We start from the raw sequence: 19,545 nt of genomic DNA on the forward strand, positions 1-19,545 counted from the left end.
CGGGGGGGGGGGGGGGGGGGGGGTGAGGGGGTGAGGGTCAAATCAAAATGGCTCTGAGCACTATGGGACTTAACATCTGAGGTCATCATCAGTCCCCTAAAACTGAGAACTACTTAAAGCTAACTAAGCTAAGGACATCACACACATCCATGCCCGAGGCAGGATTCGAACCTCCGACCGTAGCGGTCGCGCGATTCCAAACTGAAGCGCCTAGAACCGCTCGGCCACACCGGCCGGCTGGGGAGTGGGGGTGTGGGGAGGGTCCGGTTAGTCCACAGTCTCCCTACCACCCCTACCACCTAAACGAAATTACAAACGATCGAACTGGCATTTAGTGGAACTGAAAGACATACGGTGCGATCAGAAAATTTCCGTTTGCCGTTTGAGGGCGTTGCTGCAGATAATATGCAACGTAGTCCGATTTCGAAGGGGGAATATAAGCGACAACATGTAGGCAAGGGATTGGCGTGGCGTTCGTACCTTTCCTGCGTGAGTACAGCAAATGCGAAAACATGAACTACGGCGACCTTATTAGCAAATGCGTCCGTACAGCCCCAACATGATGTTGTTTTCTTGTCATCCACCGGAGAATGAAGATTTAGGATCTGTCTAAAACTACCATTGTCGAATGGAGTTACAACGAATGCCGATAATTCATGATAACACATGTCCCAGTATCCCATACGTCGTATCGCAGAAGTTGCGCGAACTCAAGTGGGAGACACCGGAGCACCCACACTGTACTTCCGATCTCTCCCCATGCGATTGTCCCGCCTTTGGTCTCTTAAATAAGGGCTTAAAAGTCGACGATTCCCGTTAGAAGATGATGCGTAGCAGGCAGTTACGCAATTCTTCACGTAGCGGGACATTCTGTTTTACCAAACGGGTATCTCCAACCTGTTGCGTCATTGGGGTCATAACGTCAGTGCCTAGGTGCCCGAATGGATTACTAATTCTGGACTGTATGGCTTCGAAAGGAAACTTTTTTTATCATCCGTTTACTTTGATTCGTACGACGAAAAAAAAGAAACGCACTATCGATAGTTTCAGGGCCATCGATAGACAAATTGTCGATATATAGAAAGCACTACCAGTTGTCGCGTCTCTGCCTGTTGAGGCGCTAAGCTTCCGGTCCCTAGATTCAGGAGGAGAGGTGGTTCGAATACATCTGCCGGCAATCTTGAAAATGTTTTTCTGTCGTTTCCCATTTTCAGATTAGACAAATGCCAGGGATGGTCCCTTAGTATAGGCCACAGTCTATTCCTTCCGAATTCCTGTCTTTCCTGCTAGATTTCATTAACTTTAAAGGTGTAGCCTCTCTGCTCAAAGGAAAATAGCTGCAGTGAAAGCAAGTCGAACGTCTCTACGGGGACTCTCGGCCCATATTTACAGTGAAAGGTGGGTAACAATCGTCATTTTCGACTGTGTATCTGCACGCAAGGATAACTCACTTGTGAAATTGTGATAAGTCATGTCTTCAATGAAATGTCTTATTCGTAATATCCTTGGAAAAGTTAGTCCAACTGTCCCAACTCCAACGTAAGTGTAAATTAACGTTCTATAAACGACAAGGCATATTGTACATCATAGAGGATTTTATTAACCTCAAACACTGTGTTACTGCATTATCATGGACAAACAGAAACTGATTTATGACGTTTCATACATTACAGTCCAGTTGCAATTAACATATGAATCAACTTTAAGATCCTAAAAATATAGTTCATGGTATCTGTGAGTTCGATTTTCTTTTGTAAATAAATATAGTTGCTAGAGTTTCATGTTAGCTGTTGAAATAATAATGTAAAGGAATTTCTTGATCAGTAAGGAAATTGAAGCATTTTAAGAAAATGAAAGATATTTAATAAAATTTGAGATTAAACTGAGGAACGTAAGATGCTTTGATGTGTTGAAAAAGTTCTGACCTGGTTGCGGATAAGTTGCAAATTGAAACTGAAGATTGTATTAGGATTAGGAGAAAGACAGCTATTGTCAAATGAGATCTGAATCCGATTAATTACATATGTAGAGTTCAGAATATCTGTTATGACGTTATTCTTTTTAATGAAACAAGAACACAGAATAAGTAAATGAGTTTTAGAATAAATGAAATCTGACTTCCATCCCTTTTGATAAAGTCCTGGCTACGTCCCTGATAGTTCTCTTTTCGTTTCTTGACTTTGTTTTCGTATGTATAATATATTAGCCGTGCTTAGAGGCCTGTTACTACTGTGTACGAACTGGAAAATGCGATACACAGATTAGCATATTTCTGTGCTCAGAGAGGCTACCCGTTGGAATATGACAGCAAGCTGCCATGGAGCCCAGTTCTCTTTCTCATAAGTAGTTTTTGTAAACCGATGACATAATTTGGTTGCGCTGCCCCTCCAAATACTGACAGTCACCCTCTATCCCATACTTAATGTCACGGAGTAAAGTCAAGCGCCGACACACCCGTCACAAACCATAGAACAGACAGGGCGTTGAAGAAGTAGTCAGCCAATTCCCCGCTGACCGACCCCTCTCCAGGAAGACAACGCGATGGCAGCGGCATCTATGCGAAGAGGACATAAGCGCCACGCCGGTCCAGTTCTACAGCAGCATCGAGATTATGCATTTCAAAACGAGAGACTTAAGAATTGTAAATACTGGAGAACATTGTTTATTTTGTCTGTTGCCTTTTGCTTGCGACACATCTGTTTAACACAAAGTTATGTATTGACATGTACGTTTCTTAATAAAACTTCAGTTGTTGTCTAGCGATCCGATAAGCTGGTTTCCTAGACACCCCATGTTTGACAACTAGGCAGGATTCAACACTTAGAATTTCTGTAAACGGTAGATCCTGCTTATAACGATTATTGATGGACCAACATGCAGACATGATCTTATTTGTAGAGTAATACGCCTGCTGCAATTAGGCCACTGTCTACATGCACCTTAGACGTATGGCTCTTGACTGTCCAAAACGTCTAACATATTGGTTGTTGGTATTTCATAGCCAAATTCTTCGTAGGACTTTAACATACCACCAATCATATATAGGGTGGATTGCACTTCTGTGTCTCGTGATTAGCCGGCGATAAGTGAATTCAAACACGTTTACTACTGTTAGAAAAAAGTATATGTTCCCTAAACCTTAAGTACAACTTTCCAGTCTTTGGACAACGATACTTCTGAGTCCGTTTCCACAACGCCAAAAGTTGTGTAACTGTTACGGTAAAAATGTGTTTTTCGATTACTCCATACATCGTTTTTTTAGAATGAAATTCTAGTATAGCAACATTCACTATAATGACAGCATAGTACGATGAATTGGGGTGTAAACAGTTTGCTCCGGTAGTTCTATGGTTATAGTTTCGTAAGAGGGGCGCAATGTTTGCTGAGAGGTGACATCTCGCATATAAGACACACCTGTGCAAGGCTGCAGAAAACGGTTAGTACCATAGTTTTCTAGTGTTTAGAGACAACGAATTGGCTGGAGTCTTGTCTGAGCTAAACACATCAAAAAATGTTTTCAATCACTTCGGTGCCGAGAGTTCCGGAACCTGTACAGAAAATTGGAGTAGAGATCAACATAAACATATTTCTGCCCTTTTTATTTCTCATGAAAACCACACATTGCATGTTGTACCACCATACAGTGAGACCTTCAGAGGTGGTGCTCCAGATCGCTGTACATATCGATACCTCTAATACCCAATAGCACGTCCTCTTGCATTCCATGCTTCTATTCGTCGTGGCATACTATCCACAAGTTCACGAAGTCACTGTTGGTCCAGACTGATCCACTCCTCAACGACGATTCGGCGTAGATCCCTCAGAGTGGTTCGTGGGTCACGTCGTCCATAAACAGACATTTTCAACCTATCCCAGGCATGTTCGATATGTTCATGTCTGGAGGACCTGCTGGCCACTCTAGTCGACCGATGTCTTTATCCTGGAGGAAGTCATTCACAAGATGTGCACGATTGAGGCGCAAATTGTCGTCCATGAAGACGAATGCCTAGCTAATATGCTGCCGATATGGTTGCACTATCGGTCGGAGGAGGCATTCATGTATCGTACATCCAATACGGCGCCTTCCATGGCTACCAGTGGCGTACGTCGACGCCACATAATACCACCCTAAAACAGCAGGGAACCTCCACCTTGCTTCACTCACTGGACAGTGTGTCTAGTTCAGCCTGACCATGTTGCCTCAAAACACGTCTCCGGCGATTGTCTGGTTGGAGGCATATGCGACACTCGTCGGTGAAGAGAATGTGATGCCAATCCTGAGCTGTCAATTCGGCATGTTTTTTGGGCCCTGCATGGTGTCGTGGTTGCAAAGGTGTATCTCGCGATGGACATCGGAAATGAAGTTGCCCATCATGCAGCGCATTGTGCACAGTTTGAGTCGTAACACGACGTCCTGTGGCGGCACGAAAAGCATTATTCAACATGGTGGCGTTGCTGTCACGGTTTCTGGGAGCCATGATCCGTAGGTAGCGGCCATCCACTGCAGTAGTAGCCCTTGAGCGGCCTGAGCGAGGAATGTCATCGACGGTTCCTGTCTATCTGTATCTCCTCCTTGTCTGAACAACATCGCTTTGGTTCACTCCGAGACGCATGGACACTTCCCTTCTTGAGAGCCCTTTCTGGGACGAAGTAACAACGCGGACGCGATTGTACCGTGGTACTGACCGTCATGGTTGAACTACAGACAAGATGAGCTGTGTATCTTCTTCCTGGTGGAATGACTGGAACTGATCGTCTGTCGGACCCGTCTGTCTAATAGGCGCTGCTCATCCATGATTGTTTACATCAGTGACATCTCTGAACAGTCAAAGGAACTGTGCCTATGATACAACATCCACAGTCAACGTCTATCTTCAGTTTTGGGAACCAGGGTGATGCAAAACTTTTTATGATGTACGTATATGATCCAGTTTTAGTTTCTTGACTTCACGGTCTTATAATCCTGGTAGCTTTCCTTTCGTATACATCAAAAATTAGGTGTGCTTAGGCTCATTACTCCAGTATATGAAATGCAGAATACCACTGACAGATTGGCATTTCATTTTTCTGTATGCAGAGAGCCTTTCCTCCCACTCCCCACCCACTTAATCGCTTATAACAACAGGAGCCGGTTGTTATGGAACACTGCAGAAATATCGTGATGCAAAACTTTTTATGATGTACATATATGATCCAGTTTTAGTTTCTTGACTTCACGGTCTTATAATCCTGGTAGCTTTCCTTTCGTATACATCAAAAATTAGGTGTGCTTAGGCTCATTACTCCAGTATATGAAATGCAGAATACCACTGACAGATTGGCATTTTTCTGTATGCAGAGAGCCTTTCCTCCCACTCCCCACCAACTTAATCGCTTATAACAACAGGAGCCGGTTGTTATGGAACACTGCAGAAATATCGTTACAAGCTGTTATTCCATCCGTGTTATGATGGCGCCACCAGACCTTTACTTGCAGTTCGCTTATATTGGAATAGAATGCCACAACATTCTGAATCCAAAGAGAGGTACGACAGAATCTCATGTCTGAGAAGAAAATGGACTTTGTGTCTTGATACTGTACAAGACTTATTTAGTGTCTTAAACACAATGAAACATTATTCACGTTGCGCTCCTCTCTACTTCAACGAACAACTTACAGAACAACCGTAGTGTAGCGTTCAACTACGTTTCTGCTGTCCGCATACTTGGATACAGGGAAACCATTAAGTATATTCTATCTGCATATAGCTTCGACGAACTAATTACAGGACAACTGTAGTGTAGTTTAGTTATTTTTACATTTTTTTCCAATGTTGTGGTAAGGTAAGGTATCCACTGAACAAAGCATATAACACTGCATACACAAAGACTTTTCGTATTCTCCTCATTTGTGCAAATGATATACATTTCAATGTTCTGCATCATCTGGTTTCATAGAAAGTATTCCATGTATTAGCTTATGTTTTAGGATGAAATGTATGACATTAAGTACTTCAATAGTAGTGAAGACTCATTTGAAATACCTATGATAGCGTAAAGAAACTACAAACACGGTGGTCACACAGGTGAACTACCTCTACTGCTGAAAGGAATGAAGTAATAAGCTGAAAGATGTTTCTTTTCTTCATAACAAACGTTTTATCTTATGTAACATAAAAAATGTCAAAATCCAATTGTCCAAAAGTCTATAATCGTTATCGTAATAGAGTTTCAGAGTTGACAGCTGCTATTTCAGCAGAATGGAGGTTTCTGTTGAATGTAAAAGCCATCTGCAGCTTAATTTACTGAGATTAATACAATTAGGAAGTGAGGCACACATAGTCAGCTGTTTCATTTGATAGACTTTTCTAGAAATCCTTTTCAGTAATACGAAGATACTGTATTTTCATTTCTGGAGACCATAACACAAAGAAATGTATTTCTGGTACCGCGCCGCGGAATTTGAATCCGCGCCAGACATCATGGACGTCGACGACCTATAGAGGTCTCTGCACCATCGCGCCGTAAGCTGTGGCGCCGCGCGCCTCCTGGCCTGCTTTTAGTGTGAGGGCGCCACAGTGGAACACGTGGTCCCAGCGGCCAATAGCGGCGCCCCCGATAGCGTACTTAAGCGCCTGCCTCGCGCTCAGCAGTTTCCCCACCTATCCTCTCCCTGCCCCCCTTCTCTCCCCCGAGTCCTTTTGCTTTTCCCTCCTCTGCCTTTTCCCGTTCCCTCTCGCGTCTGCCCTGCCCTTCCCCCCGTACCCCCTCATGAGTCCTCTCCCTCCTTCTGTCCCCCCCCCCTTTCGTTTTTCCTCTCCTCCCTCCTTGTTTTCCCCCCTCATTTGTCCAGATCCAACCCCCCCCCCCCCCCCATCTGCCCTAGTCTATGGTGTGTCCTCTTTGTGCCGACATTTTAGTGCAGTGTTTACAGTGAGTGTTCAGTGTTGTGTGTCTTTTCCAAAGTCTTGTGAATGGCCATCATACTGTCACTGGGTGTGATTTTATATCTCTTGCGAACAGAAACCAGACTGTCACCATGTTTTTTAATTGCCTGTCTACTATGTTACCTGTCTGCTTCCTGTGTATTTTATTCGCTTTGCCAACCCTTTGCTTTATGTTTTAACTTTCCACTATTTTCCGCCGTTTTACAGTTTAAGTCCCGGTTTTATCGCTTGTTTTTATTGTTTCTCAACTTCTTATCACGTTTTAAAAAGTCTGTAGGCTGCAGAGCAGCGTAATAAGCTGCTGCCAGCCCGCCCCCTTCGGGGAGAATCGAAATACAATAAAGGAAAAAAAAATCTCAGCCAGTCAGTCTAATCTCGCTTACATCTGTTGACTCCCCGCCTCGCGTTAAACAGCTTACTTCCTTGTTCTGCGTACGAATGAGCGTGTTTCTTTCCTTGTGACTCCGTTGTTCGGTCTTGTCGTACTCGTTCTGCCCTTCGTTGGTCGTTTCCGTCCTCTCCCGTTGTGTTGTTGTTGGCGGGCCTCTCCGTGGGTCCCGCCGCGCTTTCCGTCATTGCTACCCCGCAACCGTCCCGGTCGCAGTTACGACAGTGTGGGCTAGGAATAATTCTTTAAAGTACATATGTATCGCTCCTTCTCTTTCTCATTATGATAAACTTCAAGCACGACACTATTATTTTGTTGATACCAATCTTTTACTTTTTAATGGACTTTCAGAATGTTCGGAAATTAAATGTTAGAGATCTGTATGGAATTTTCATAAGGTTTCCTCTGATCCATGGTATCTATGACTAAAGCAACAAGAAATTCATGAAGTACTGCGGTTTCAGTCTGCCAAACACTTTGACAAAATCACTGCTGCACATTTTCATAAGATCAGTGTTATAAACAGTGTTTGCCTCTTTTATTAACCGATATTCAGAAAAAGTTAGCCTATGGCTAACAATTTAATAGGCCTCTGCCATAAAAAGAACAAACATCGAATAAGTTATAAGACTGACCTCTACATTGCTATACAGGGTGTTCACATCTCAACGACCGTACAGTGTGCCTGTTTGCGCTTAAAATAACTTACTAATAAATATACTTTCTTGTCTGTGGTCACTTATATGTGATGGATAAGTACTGGTCACTTATTGACAGAAGGCGAGCGACAATCTGCTGCTAGTGCGCTGGGAGCATCATGAGGTGGAGATGCTGCAACAGTTCTGCAGATACTTCGCAAACAACGCGTTTGTAGATGTGACGCTTTGGTGTCAGGGCCGCAGCTTCAAGGCTCATCGGATCCTGCTGTCTGCATGCAGTGAATATCTAGAGGTGAGTGTAACGTCCATGTCTCCGGTCTGCAGATGTGAAAGGAATTAAAGGAGATGTCATAGGGCAAAGGCCTTGCCACAGTGGGTACACCGGTTCCCGTCAGATCACCGAAGTGAAGCGCTTTCGGGCGTGGCCGGCATTTGGATGGGACCACCTGGGCCGCCATGCGCTGTTGCCATTTTTCGTGATGCACTCAGCCTCGTGATGCCAATGGAGGAGCTACTCGACCGAATAGTAGCGGCTCCGGTCAAAGAAAACCATCATAACGACTGGGAGAGGGGTGTGCTGACCATATGCCCCTCCTATCCGTATCCTCAACTGAGGATGATACGACGGTCGGATGGTCCCGATGGGCCACTTGTGGCCTGAAGACGGAGTGCTCACCTGTAAACATAACTTTACGCAAAAGATCACTGTTTTCTCAGATGTCGAAAAATGATTTAGAAAATACATTATTGACCATATTACGAATACGATAATGAATAGAAAACTGAAGGAATATGTATGTCTTCCGTAAATCAACTAAGGAGGTAGTTGCGACACCACGCAAGGAGAAATATGTTATCGGAAGGAACAAGTAGTAGAGAGGGACCGAGCGGATGACGCCTCTGGACGTTGTCGGAAATTGTCTGGAAGCGATCTTGGCGCTAAGAAAACATGATTATTCAGTAAATCGTTGATTGTGACAACTTTACGAAGGGTGGTGCACTGTTGACAGTAGTTGCCTCCGACCCTGTCACGGATGGGCCCTCAGTGTCGGACGCTGCGTCTGTCCTTGTACTTGTACCTGTGTTCTAGCGAGACGTCGTTCCACCTGCGCCGATACGGATGCGTAGCCCAGCCTGGTATAGCATGGATAGCTGATACTGGTTGAGAGAGTTAACTCGATCTTACTCCGTGCCTCTTCTTCCATGGACTGCTCCTTGCATGGTACGGTCTAGGCGGCAGGCGTTGTACCCTGTACTGCCGGCCTGGTCGTCGTATTCCGTCCCACGCCTGGTGCTTCACTGTTGCTGGTAGTGCTTCAGCTCTCCCATCAGTAGAGGGTGGTGTGATACAGTATGATGTTCGTCAGTGGAGTTCAGCTCTACTGGACTCCATGACTGGTTGGTACTGCGCTGGTTGATCTGAGGAAAGGCTTACTAACGCAACATGATCATGGAACGGAATGTCGTCGATACGTACTCCATCGTTCCCATTGACCCTTACCGTTCTCTCTACTTGGAGCTGTGGCTCTGGTATTTAAAGAGCTTCCGTAGTTCTGTGACGAGCGGTTAACTAGCGACGACCAAATGTGACCTCATTATTCTGATACCTTCTCTCTTATCACCTAGTTAAATTTGTCTGTGAGTGTTTTCACTAGTCGTGGCTATTGCTTCTTGCGGCATTCCTCCGCGTGAACGAGCTTGTGTGTTATTTTGTTTAGTCCTCGTCCTTTTCCGTTTTCCCGCTGCGTGTGCTCTCTCTCACTCAGCTACTGCAGAGGTGCGGACTGTGCTGACAGTCTGTCTTGCATCACCGTGCTTCCTGGTCCGTGGCGTAACCAGCCTGTCTTACGTCAAGGTGGTTGAACTCCGTTAAAAATTTTATAACTTGGAACCTTGTATTACTCTGCGCCGTAATACATGCCTCCCGTTTGTTAAAATTCGTCCTGAATTTTCAGGTTCACTTGATCTTAGTTAGCCTATATTTTCTTAAATATTAATTTAGATTTCTCCGTGTGCTAAGTTACAATGGAATGTTGAATCTTAGTTGCTTCTGCTAAGCTTATCTAGTGACAGTATTGTGTTTTCTGCTTCCGTCTTATAACTACGTTGTATCCATTTCACTGGGATTAGGTGGTTTGCTATTTCACTTGAGTGTACCATCTTACGTCGCAGACAGAAGTAGATTGCACAAATAAATATCAGCACCAAGATTACGCTCGTGTTTGACCAACTGTAAATAATTGTCTTCTGCCTATGCTTCCCATAACACCGTTTAACATGCAGCAGTATTTGGTTTACTGAAATTTGTCGGTTTTCGGAATTTATCAGGTTGTTTATCAACTGTAATTAAGTTGAATCCAACGAGTTGTTGACAAATGTTAGGTTTAGGTGGGACAGAATAGGTGTGTGTGTGGGGGGGTGGGGGGGGGGGTGGAGGGGGGGTGTCTGGCCAATACGTTAATTAGTGTTGTACCCGTAATGATAGCTGGAAGTTGAAATTGTCTTCGTGCTACCTCACAACTAGTCCAATTTATTAACAATTCGTTACCCTGTAATTCTAATCGCATAATTCCCGTAGGTTTTCCATTATCGTAACAAGTAATGGTTATCGTTTGTGACGTGACCATATAATGAAGTCAGTGGCCTCCGACTTTCTGGAGTTACGTTTGTGGCACTAAAACCTTTTTCTCACAGTCTCCCGCTTTAGCTTCCCTGAAAACAATTGCATTTCACATGACTTTTGGTTGGTTTCTATCGCCCTTGCTGGACAAATAATAATTCTTTCCTGAACGCTATCGTTGAAATCCGCAACGAACTTGACAACGTGAGCATCTCTCTTCTTAAAAACTAATAATATTTCTAGTGTTTGTAATTGTACGTATTTCTGAACTGTACTCCACTCTATTGGACATGGATGTGCTGTGCATTCATTCCTACGACTGGAAATACAACTCTAACATGTGGCCTAGCTTGAACAGTGGTTACTTCTACAGTAAACATACAATAAAATAAAAATAAGCTATTGGTAAGATATGCCGCTACCTTTCGGAGAAGTCTCTTTGTGCTTGTTGTAAAATGAAAATGTCGTGTGGCTAGGGCCTCCCGTCGGGTAGACCGTTCGCCTGGTGCAGATCTTTCGATTTGACACCACTTCGGCGACCGATGGGGATGAAATGATGATGATTAGGACAACACAACACCCAGTCCCTGAGCGGACAAAATTTGCGACCCAGCCAGGAATCGAACCTGGGCTCTTAGGATTGACAGTCTGTCACGCTGTCCACTCAGCTACCGGTAATGCTACGAGAATTTACTGTGGGCTTACTACTGTTGAACTCAACTGCCCATTAGTAGCATGGTGCATTGCCTCACGTAATGTCTCTACCTCTACTATGAGGTCTGACGTGTTCACTAGAGTGCTTGTTGAACGGCTACTAGCATTTTATCATCTAAACTACTCAAATTAGTTTGAATCTTCTCTAAATCAATATTCAAATCATTTCTGGTTCCACGTGCATGGTGCTCTAATTCTGCTTTTAAATTTCTTACTTTTTTAGTCACATTGAGTATTCCTTGCTCCATATTCCCTACTTGTGTCGTGTGCCATTTCACTTTTGTTCTCGTATCCTCCTCTAATTCTTGTAGACTCAGAATCTTACTGTGGATGTTCTCAATATCCTCATTATCTGCTGTCTCAAATAGCTTTCCTCGTGCATCTAATCAACCTCGCTTCTTTTGTACTGATGCTCGCGGTAAATTTCGGTTATCTGTTGCAACTGAGTTCTCAGTTTTTCATACGAGAGTTTCAACTCCTCGTACTCACTTTTCATATCCTCCAACAGTCCTCCTCCATCCACCTCTTTCTGTAATGCTACAAAACTGTCTCGTAGTCTTCTTACTTCATTTCTCGCTTCCCAAGTATCAAATGCAAACTCATTTACCAATTGTGGCTTTTTAGTAGGACATCTGCTTTCTAACGAACAGGATAGCACTGTGCAGTGGTTGATTCTGCGTTATATCTCCCTTGCAACAATATAGCAGTGCTACACACGGAATATTATTTCTGGCCAGCATCTCGGCACGTAACCTGAGAGAAATGTAAGCATCACCACTTCCCTCCCTCCTTTAGAGAACTAACTTAAGACAAAACAGTATAATAGAAGAAGGGGTACCCGTGGTCTAGGGGTAGCGTCTTTGATTCATAATCAAAACGTCTTCGGTCCCGGGTTCGATCCCCGCCACTGCCTAAATTTTGATAAATAATCAGCATTGGCGGCCGAAGACTTCCGGCATAAGAAGTCAGCCTCATTCTGCCAACGGCCTTGTCAAAAGAGGGAGGAGAAACGGATAGAGGTTCAGGGCACTCTCTTGTCCTAGGGGTGGGAAATTGCCCCTAAAGGCGGAAGAATCAGCAATGATCAACGACATGAGGATGCAGAAGGCAATGGAAAGACACGTAACGTGTATCCACAGGACATGTGGTCTGTAATTGAAGAAGTGTCATTATGATCTCTCCATTGGCAAAAGATTCCGGAATAGTCCCCCATTCGGATCTCCGGGAGGGGACTGCCAAGGGGGAGGTTACCATGAGAAAAAGAGTGAATAATCAACGAAAGGATAACGTTCTACGAGTCAGGGCGTGGAATGTCAGAAGCTTGAACGTGGTAGGGAAATTAGAAAGTCTGAAAAGGGAAATGCAAAGGTTCAATCTAGATATAGTTTGGGTTAGTGAAGTGAAGTGGAAGGAAGACAAGGATTTCTGGTCAGATGAGTATCGGGTAATATCAACAGCAGCAGAAAATCTTTTGGGAATCTTTTGGGATTCGTTGAAGAGATTTGTGGCAATGTGTCAACTACACCCTTCAAATAGTTTTACGTTGACCAGTGAAGTCATTTCAACAACTTGGTATTGTCTTTGATACTTGGTCAATTGTTAAAGTTTTTCCTATCAGAGTATAAGTTAACACTATCCATTGTCCTATTCTCTACTGTGGTAGTTTACTTACTCTTTGCCCAATACACTCTTGTTTTTCTAACGCTTTTATGTCGACGTGTTTCACTATTTTCCTAAATTCTTTTAACTTTTTTGCGTATTATTTCACTGCTTCACCTTGAAGACCCAATTACATTGGAGCACATCGAAAGGTGATGGGATTTTCCTACCATATACAACTTCGTATAGCGAGAGACCCTTTCCAGAATGAACTTCCGCATTGTAGTCACAGACGAGTAGGTTCAGACAGACATCTCAGTTTAAGCACTGTGAGTAAATGTAGTTTCTCAGCATCTTAGATAACGTAAGGTGAACTCGTTCAATTCGCCCGTTTGCTTGAGGATGAAACGGACTGGTACGTAACTTCTTAATTTTTAATAACTAACGTAGTTGTTACAGTAGTTCAGGTAAAATATTTTTCCCTGGTCTGTAATAATAGTTTCAGTTATACTGTACTTCAGCAGCCAGTTGTTCACCATTGCTTGTGCTACTGTATTAGCCTTCTGTACAGGAATAGCTACCATAACCAAATAATGGTCCAGAATTGTTAAAACATATTTGTTCCCAGCAGGTGTTTTGTTAAAAAGTCCCAGTAGGTCTAGTCCTAAAAACAAAATGGTTATCTGCTTCAGATAGTTGTTGTAACTCAATCTTTTGATGAATTAAATCCGATCGTTGCACACACGGAACACAGTTATTTCATACTGCACATCATCATTACGATGTGTCTTATACCAGAGTCTTTCAACTTCTCGTCGATCTGTTGTACGTTTAGGCTACCTCCGTGACCTGATAAAACATGGTCATGAGCTTGACATAAATCTTCCTGTCTCAGCACTGCAGGAACGACAACGCGTGACACTATGTAGTCCTGCATAGCAAAAAGCACTCCACCTTCAGGCCACAAGTGGCCCATCGGGACCATCCTACCACCGTGTCATCCTCAGCTGAGGATGCGGATAGAAAGAGCGTGTGATCAGCACACCGCTCTCCCTGTCATTATGATGGATTTCTTTGACCGGAGCCGCTACTATTTGCTCGAGTAGCTGCTCAACTGGCATCACGAGGTTGAGTGCACTCCGAAAAATGGCAACAGCGCATGGCGGCCCGGTTGGTCACCCATCCAAGTGCCGGCAACCCCCCGACAGCGCTTAACTTTGATGATCTAACGGGAACTCTGCATAGCAAGCCTTCTTGTATTTCAAATTGTGGCTGCATGCGAAACAATGAGCACTCTCTGTGAGCTAGTTGTGCCTTTATCCAGTCCATCCAGTCAAAACCTATGACTTGTAAAGCTGCAGCCTTTCTGCTTAATGCGTCAGCATTTTCATTTGAAGGTCCAGATTTATGAATAACTTCATAATTCTGTTCACTTAATTTCAGTTCCCATCTCTCCAACCGGCTTGATGGATCCTTTAACCCTAGTAACTGAGAGAGGCATGGTCCGTGACGACTTTGAATTTCCGACCATACGAATATCAACGAAAGTATGAAATTCGGTATATGACGGCTAGCATTTCCTTCTCTGTTGTGGAATAATTTCTTTGTTTTGTTAAACTCCTGGGGAAGCAAACGCCACTGGATGTTCCGTTTCATCTGTATTTTGACTTAATACACAATTCAACGTGATATTAGATGCGCTAGACGCCAATATGAATTCACACTGAAATTCAGGAAACACTGATACAGGATCTGACGCTAAAATTTTCTTATGTTTCTTGAATGCCTCTTGACGCTGTGGTGACCACTGGAAACCAACTGCTTTCGTAAGCAACCTGGTTAATGGTCATGTGATTTTAGCAAAACCTTTTTATAAATTTACGGTAGTAATTACATAAACCAAGATAAAATTGCCACTGCTTAGTGGCTTCTGGCGCTGGAAAATTATGTACGGCTGATGTAAGTATAGGATCCGTTTTGATAAGTTACTTGTGCTTGCACAAAAAGACATTTCTGTACACTTAAATTAAGACGGGCTGCTCCTAACCTACTAAACACTTCATTTAAACTTTTAATGTGTTTTCATTGTTTCTGAATGTACTAATAGGTCATCCAGGTAGACCAAAAAAATTTTGGGTTTTAAATCACGAAGGACACCATCTAGTAACCTTTGAAAAGTAGCAGGAGAGTTCTTCAAACCAAACTACACTCTCTGATATTGGTAATGTCAAGAATTCGCTAGTGAATGCAGTCTTATGTCTATCATATGGAAACACATCTACTTGGTGGTAACCGCTTCGAAGGTCTATCGTTGAAAAATACTAACTTATCTGTAATGTTTGAAATTGGATATGCACCCGTTGTAGTTCGTGAATTTAAAAACCGATAGTCGCAATAAAATCTATATTTTTTTCTACCATCAACTGATTTTTTGGGGACGACTATTTTGCTGGAAAAAGCACTATCGCAATGTTCTACGATACCTTCATGCCACTGTTGGCCAATGAACTCGTCTACTAGTGGTTGTAGGTGCTTTGCAGTCTTATATGGCTTCTTATGCACTGGCGAATTATCCGCTGTTGGTACACGATGCTGTGTGATCGGTGTTGTTGGTAGTGAACCATTCGAATCAGGTTGACCTATATACTGCAACAATAAAGCTTCCATGCCTTCCCGTTGTGCATCCTTCAAGTGACTAACCTTGTTCCACAGTACATTTGCATTAACGGATTGCCTGTTGCCACGATCACCTGGTGATCCGTCGATATCCTCTTCGTCGAGTACTTATAAGCTAGCTACAAGTAAGCCCTTGGGGAGATCCACTTCATGTCCCCCGAAATTATCCACGCTAAACGGAAACTTCAGTTCCCCATTAATATCTGACATGCGCGCAAGACTCCTCCTTATATAACAATGCATTTAATCCCATGTATCATTGTTCTGCAGTGGCTCAACCAAACACAATCTTTCCTGTGGAACATCGGTGTCTACCGCTACCCAAACTAACTTCCCTGTACCAGCAGGTACTTTGTCATGCATAACTATCCTTAATGAATGTGTACGCAGTTCATTTGGTAACACCTTAGCTCACGGTACACCTTTCGACCTTGTAACATTTACAGCTGTCGTGTCCATTGGAAACAAGTTTTCGCCAAGTTCCACTGTGCGCTGCGAAAAATTAATTACAGAATGACGACTATCCAGGAAGTAAAGTCCAAGAATCAGAGAATAACCTTGTCCCACAGACGGTAATACTTCCATTTGCTCACAGAATTCAGTATTTCCGATATGAAAAACGAGTCATGTTGTCCTTAATGGCACCACGTGGTTGTCTCCTACTCTTCGTAAATTATACCTTGGAGACGCCCATGAGGTCTAGATTAGCCACAGAAATATTTGTCCCTGTATCGACCAAAAACTTATACTTCTTAATAGGAATTGCGCGACTGCTACGGTCGCAGGTTCGAATCCTGCCTCGGGCATGGATGTGTGTGATGTCCTTAGGTTAGTTAGGTTTAAGTAGTTCTAAATTCTAGGGGACTGATGACCAGAGATGTTAAGTCCCATAGTGCTCAGAGCCATTTGAACCATTTTTACTTCTTAATAGTTATAATGCCCATGAAACAACAATCCGTCTCTGCCTTAAATTCTACAATATTCTGATTTACTGGGAATGCTTTCCGACGGACAAAACCTTCCCGGTGCGGTTTAACATGTCCTGCCGTTTGCTTCCGCAATTCCGCTTTCTACTCCTACATTATCGCTTATTGGCCAAAATGGCAACACCCGTAGCGTTGTACCTCGTTGCATTGTGCTCTGACATGTCCCTTGTTTCTACAACGATAGCAAGTTTTCGCTGTAACAAACAACCGTTTCTCTGTGCGTCCTCGCGTTGCACTATCTACTGCCTGCAAATGCGTGGTAATACGCAATGCTGCAACTGAATCATCCGGATCTCCCATCCTAACTCGTCATGAAAACTCCGCAGGAATTCTCCTCATCAGCACTTCTGAAGTTATGTTCTCAGGTTCGCACAGGGTAACACATTCGGAGGCTGCTCGTGTTCGTGCCATATCTCATTTGACATCCCGTATTTACTGTACTACCACCTCGTTATGTTTATTTCAATTACTGGTGTCACTGAGTCGGCGCCTTGCCTGTCCATGAGCGGCAGCAGAGGCGTTTATCGATATAAGCCCTGGTGTATTATCTTTCCTGACTGCTATTACTTCCCGGTTGTCGTGTGTTCGGAGTTAGTTCGGATCTGCCAGTGATGTGGGAGGCACTAGCAGTGCAGTTCGGACCTATCAGTGTTTGACTTAGGACGTGGCAGAAGTTCGGTCGGGGAGCGGCATTGATCAGCCAGGAAATCTCCCCACGGCGCAGTGGGCTGGGACCGCTGGCGGTCTCTAGGCAGTGTCTAAGTGTGTGGGAGCTGTTCCGATTGCTACGAGGTTCGTGGCTCACCGACGCACAACATCAAAGTTGGCTGGTGATTTAATTACCGAAGCCAGTCTGTTCACAATGTGCTGTTGGTATTCATGGTTGGCTGTTGGGAGTATTCCCGTGAACAACAGCGAGTGTTCGAGTTGGCGAAAGTTAACTGTAATTTGATTATTTGAAGTCCTAGTGTACCAGCGGAATTTTCTGCCTTGTGGTCGTTAGAGTTCCGGTTACCTGCCTTGGCCGCTGACGTGAAGTTCAAGCAGTGTCCTTTCCTCACCGTGTTGTCTCTGTCCAACACGTGTGTGAAGTTTCGACAGCTTATGCACACTTGGTTGTGGGCGGCTACGCCTTTTACCTTTTGGCTTTGGATTTCCTTGTGTACTGGTCATGTGGAAAGCAAGTTGTCAGTGGGTCCGTTGACTGTCTCTTGGTTGGGTTGCCGGGGGTTGGGTTGCTTTGGAGGGAAGAGACCAAACAGCGAGGTCATCGGTCTCATCGGATTAGGGAAGGATGGGAAGGACGTCGGCCGTGCCCTTTCAAAGGAACCATCCCGGTATTTGCCTGGAGCGATTTAGCGAAATCACGGAAAACCTAAATGAGGATGCCCGGACGCGGGATTGAACCGTCGTCCTCCCGAATGCGAATCCATTGTGCTAAGGTTGCCGGCGGATCGGATATAGTTGGGCCGACTACCTGTCTCCCCTAAGCGAACGTTAATATTTTAAGTGGCGGCCGACCCCCGGAAACTTCTGAGCTTCGCTGGCTGTACTGCCTTTTATTATTGGTGTTTGATTGTGTCTTTTAATGGCTCATAGCCGATGGTTTGAATTTGTGTGCTTGGGTTTTAAATAATGGGCCTTCAGCCGTCTCAAAATTTAAGTTCCATACTTGTTAAATCTTAGATAGTTTGGGCCTTCAGCCTCATTTTAAAAAAATAATCAAAGATAAAGCCTTGGGCTTTCTGCCTTGTAAAAATTTGATGTATTTTTGTTTTAAATCATGGGCCTTCAGCCGTTTTAAAAATTAAAGGGGTTGAGCCCTTAAGTCATAAATTTGTGTGATATATTCAGTCCATAGTTAGGCTCGGAATTTGCGCTGTAATGATTGGGCAACTAAATAAAGTTGTATGTGTTCGAGTGTCACTGACAGTCGCTCATTTTTGGCCCCTTTCCACAATTATAACTACCCGTTCTGTCATGCTGATTTAACCAGGCGTTTCACATGTGTCTGAGCGTTCACCCTACGTATTCGGTTCGAAAAAGTTTCTACTGTTTCATTTGCTTTCTGAGTTAACTCACTCAATTGTTCTCTAAAGAACGTGGCACTATTCTGTTTACGGTACCTCTGCCGCAAACCTTCAGCTAATTGCTTAAATGAAGTTGCTTTACCAAATCTTTCATGATGTTCGTCTTCGCTTCACCCACAACTCGTACATTAGCCTTCCATAACATAACCTCACGTCACCAATTACACATTCTCGCTGTAGCCAAGACATCGCTAATAAATACCGTGACATCCTCAGTTGTCTTCCCAGAGAAAGGTGTAATCAAGTGAGCTACTGCAAAGTGACACTGCCCTACTGAAGATTTTGTTTCATCCGAAGCTGGCTGTGAATTTTGTGCAGCTAGCAAAGTCTCTAATTGTGCCATTAATTCATCATGACGCCCTCTCTGCTGTGCATTTTATTCTAGCAAATGTGATACTTGATCTGTTAATTTGTCTATTGCCTCACTGACAGAAACCGACCTTGAGTCTGGCATTCTTGTGCCGGCCGAAGTGGCCGTGCGGTTAAAGGCGCTGCAGTCTGGAACCGCAAGACCGCTACGGTCGCAGGTTCGAATCCTGCCTCGGGCATGGATGTTTGTGATGTCCTTAGGTTAGTTAGGTTTAACTAGTTCTAAGTTCTAGGGGACTAATGACCTCAGCAGTTAAGTCCCATAGTGCTCAGAGCCATTTGAACCTTTTTTTTTTTTCTGGCATTCTTGTGAAATTTACTACTATCTTCTCAGCCACAATATGTAACAGAAACGTGTGAGAGTAGACCAGAGCAGACAACAAAACTCAATGCTATAATACGTGAGTGACAATGAATTACGGTGCACCCTACCCTTTAACCACACTAGACCAAATTCCTTGCACACCTTAACGCTAACACATACAAGTGATCCAGTCACTGACAAAACAACTCATATG

General features: G+C 43.8%; 1 protein-coding gene across 1 annotated transcript in view; it reads left to right on the forward strand.

Annotated features, from left to right (window-relative positions):
• LOC126413166 (longitudinals lacking protein-like) overlaps nucleotides 1–19,545 on the forward strand; it is a 115,016-nt gene that overhangs the window by 4,479 nt on the left and 90,992 nt on the right. The window contains exon 2 of the mRNA XM_050083061.1: nucleotides 8,092–8,265. Within this exon, the coding sequence (XP_049939018.1) occupies nucleotides 8,092–8,265 (174 nt within the window). The remainder of the gene's footprint in view (nucleotides 1–8,091; nucleotides 8,266–19,545) is intronic.

The sequence above is a fragment of the Schistocerca serialis genome, chromosome 7 (assembly GCF_023864345.2).
Source record: "Schistocerca serialis cubense isolate TAMUIC-IGC-003099 chromosome 7, iqSchSeri2.2, whole genome shotgun sequence".
Lineage (NCBI taxonomy): Eukaryota > Metazoa > Arthropoda > Insecta > Orthoptera > Acrididae > Schistocerca > Schistocerca serialis.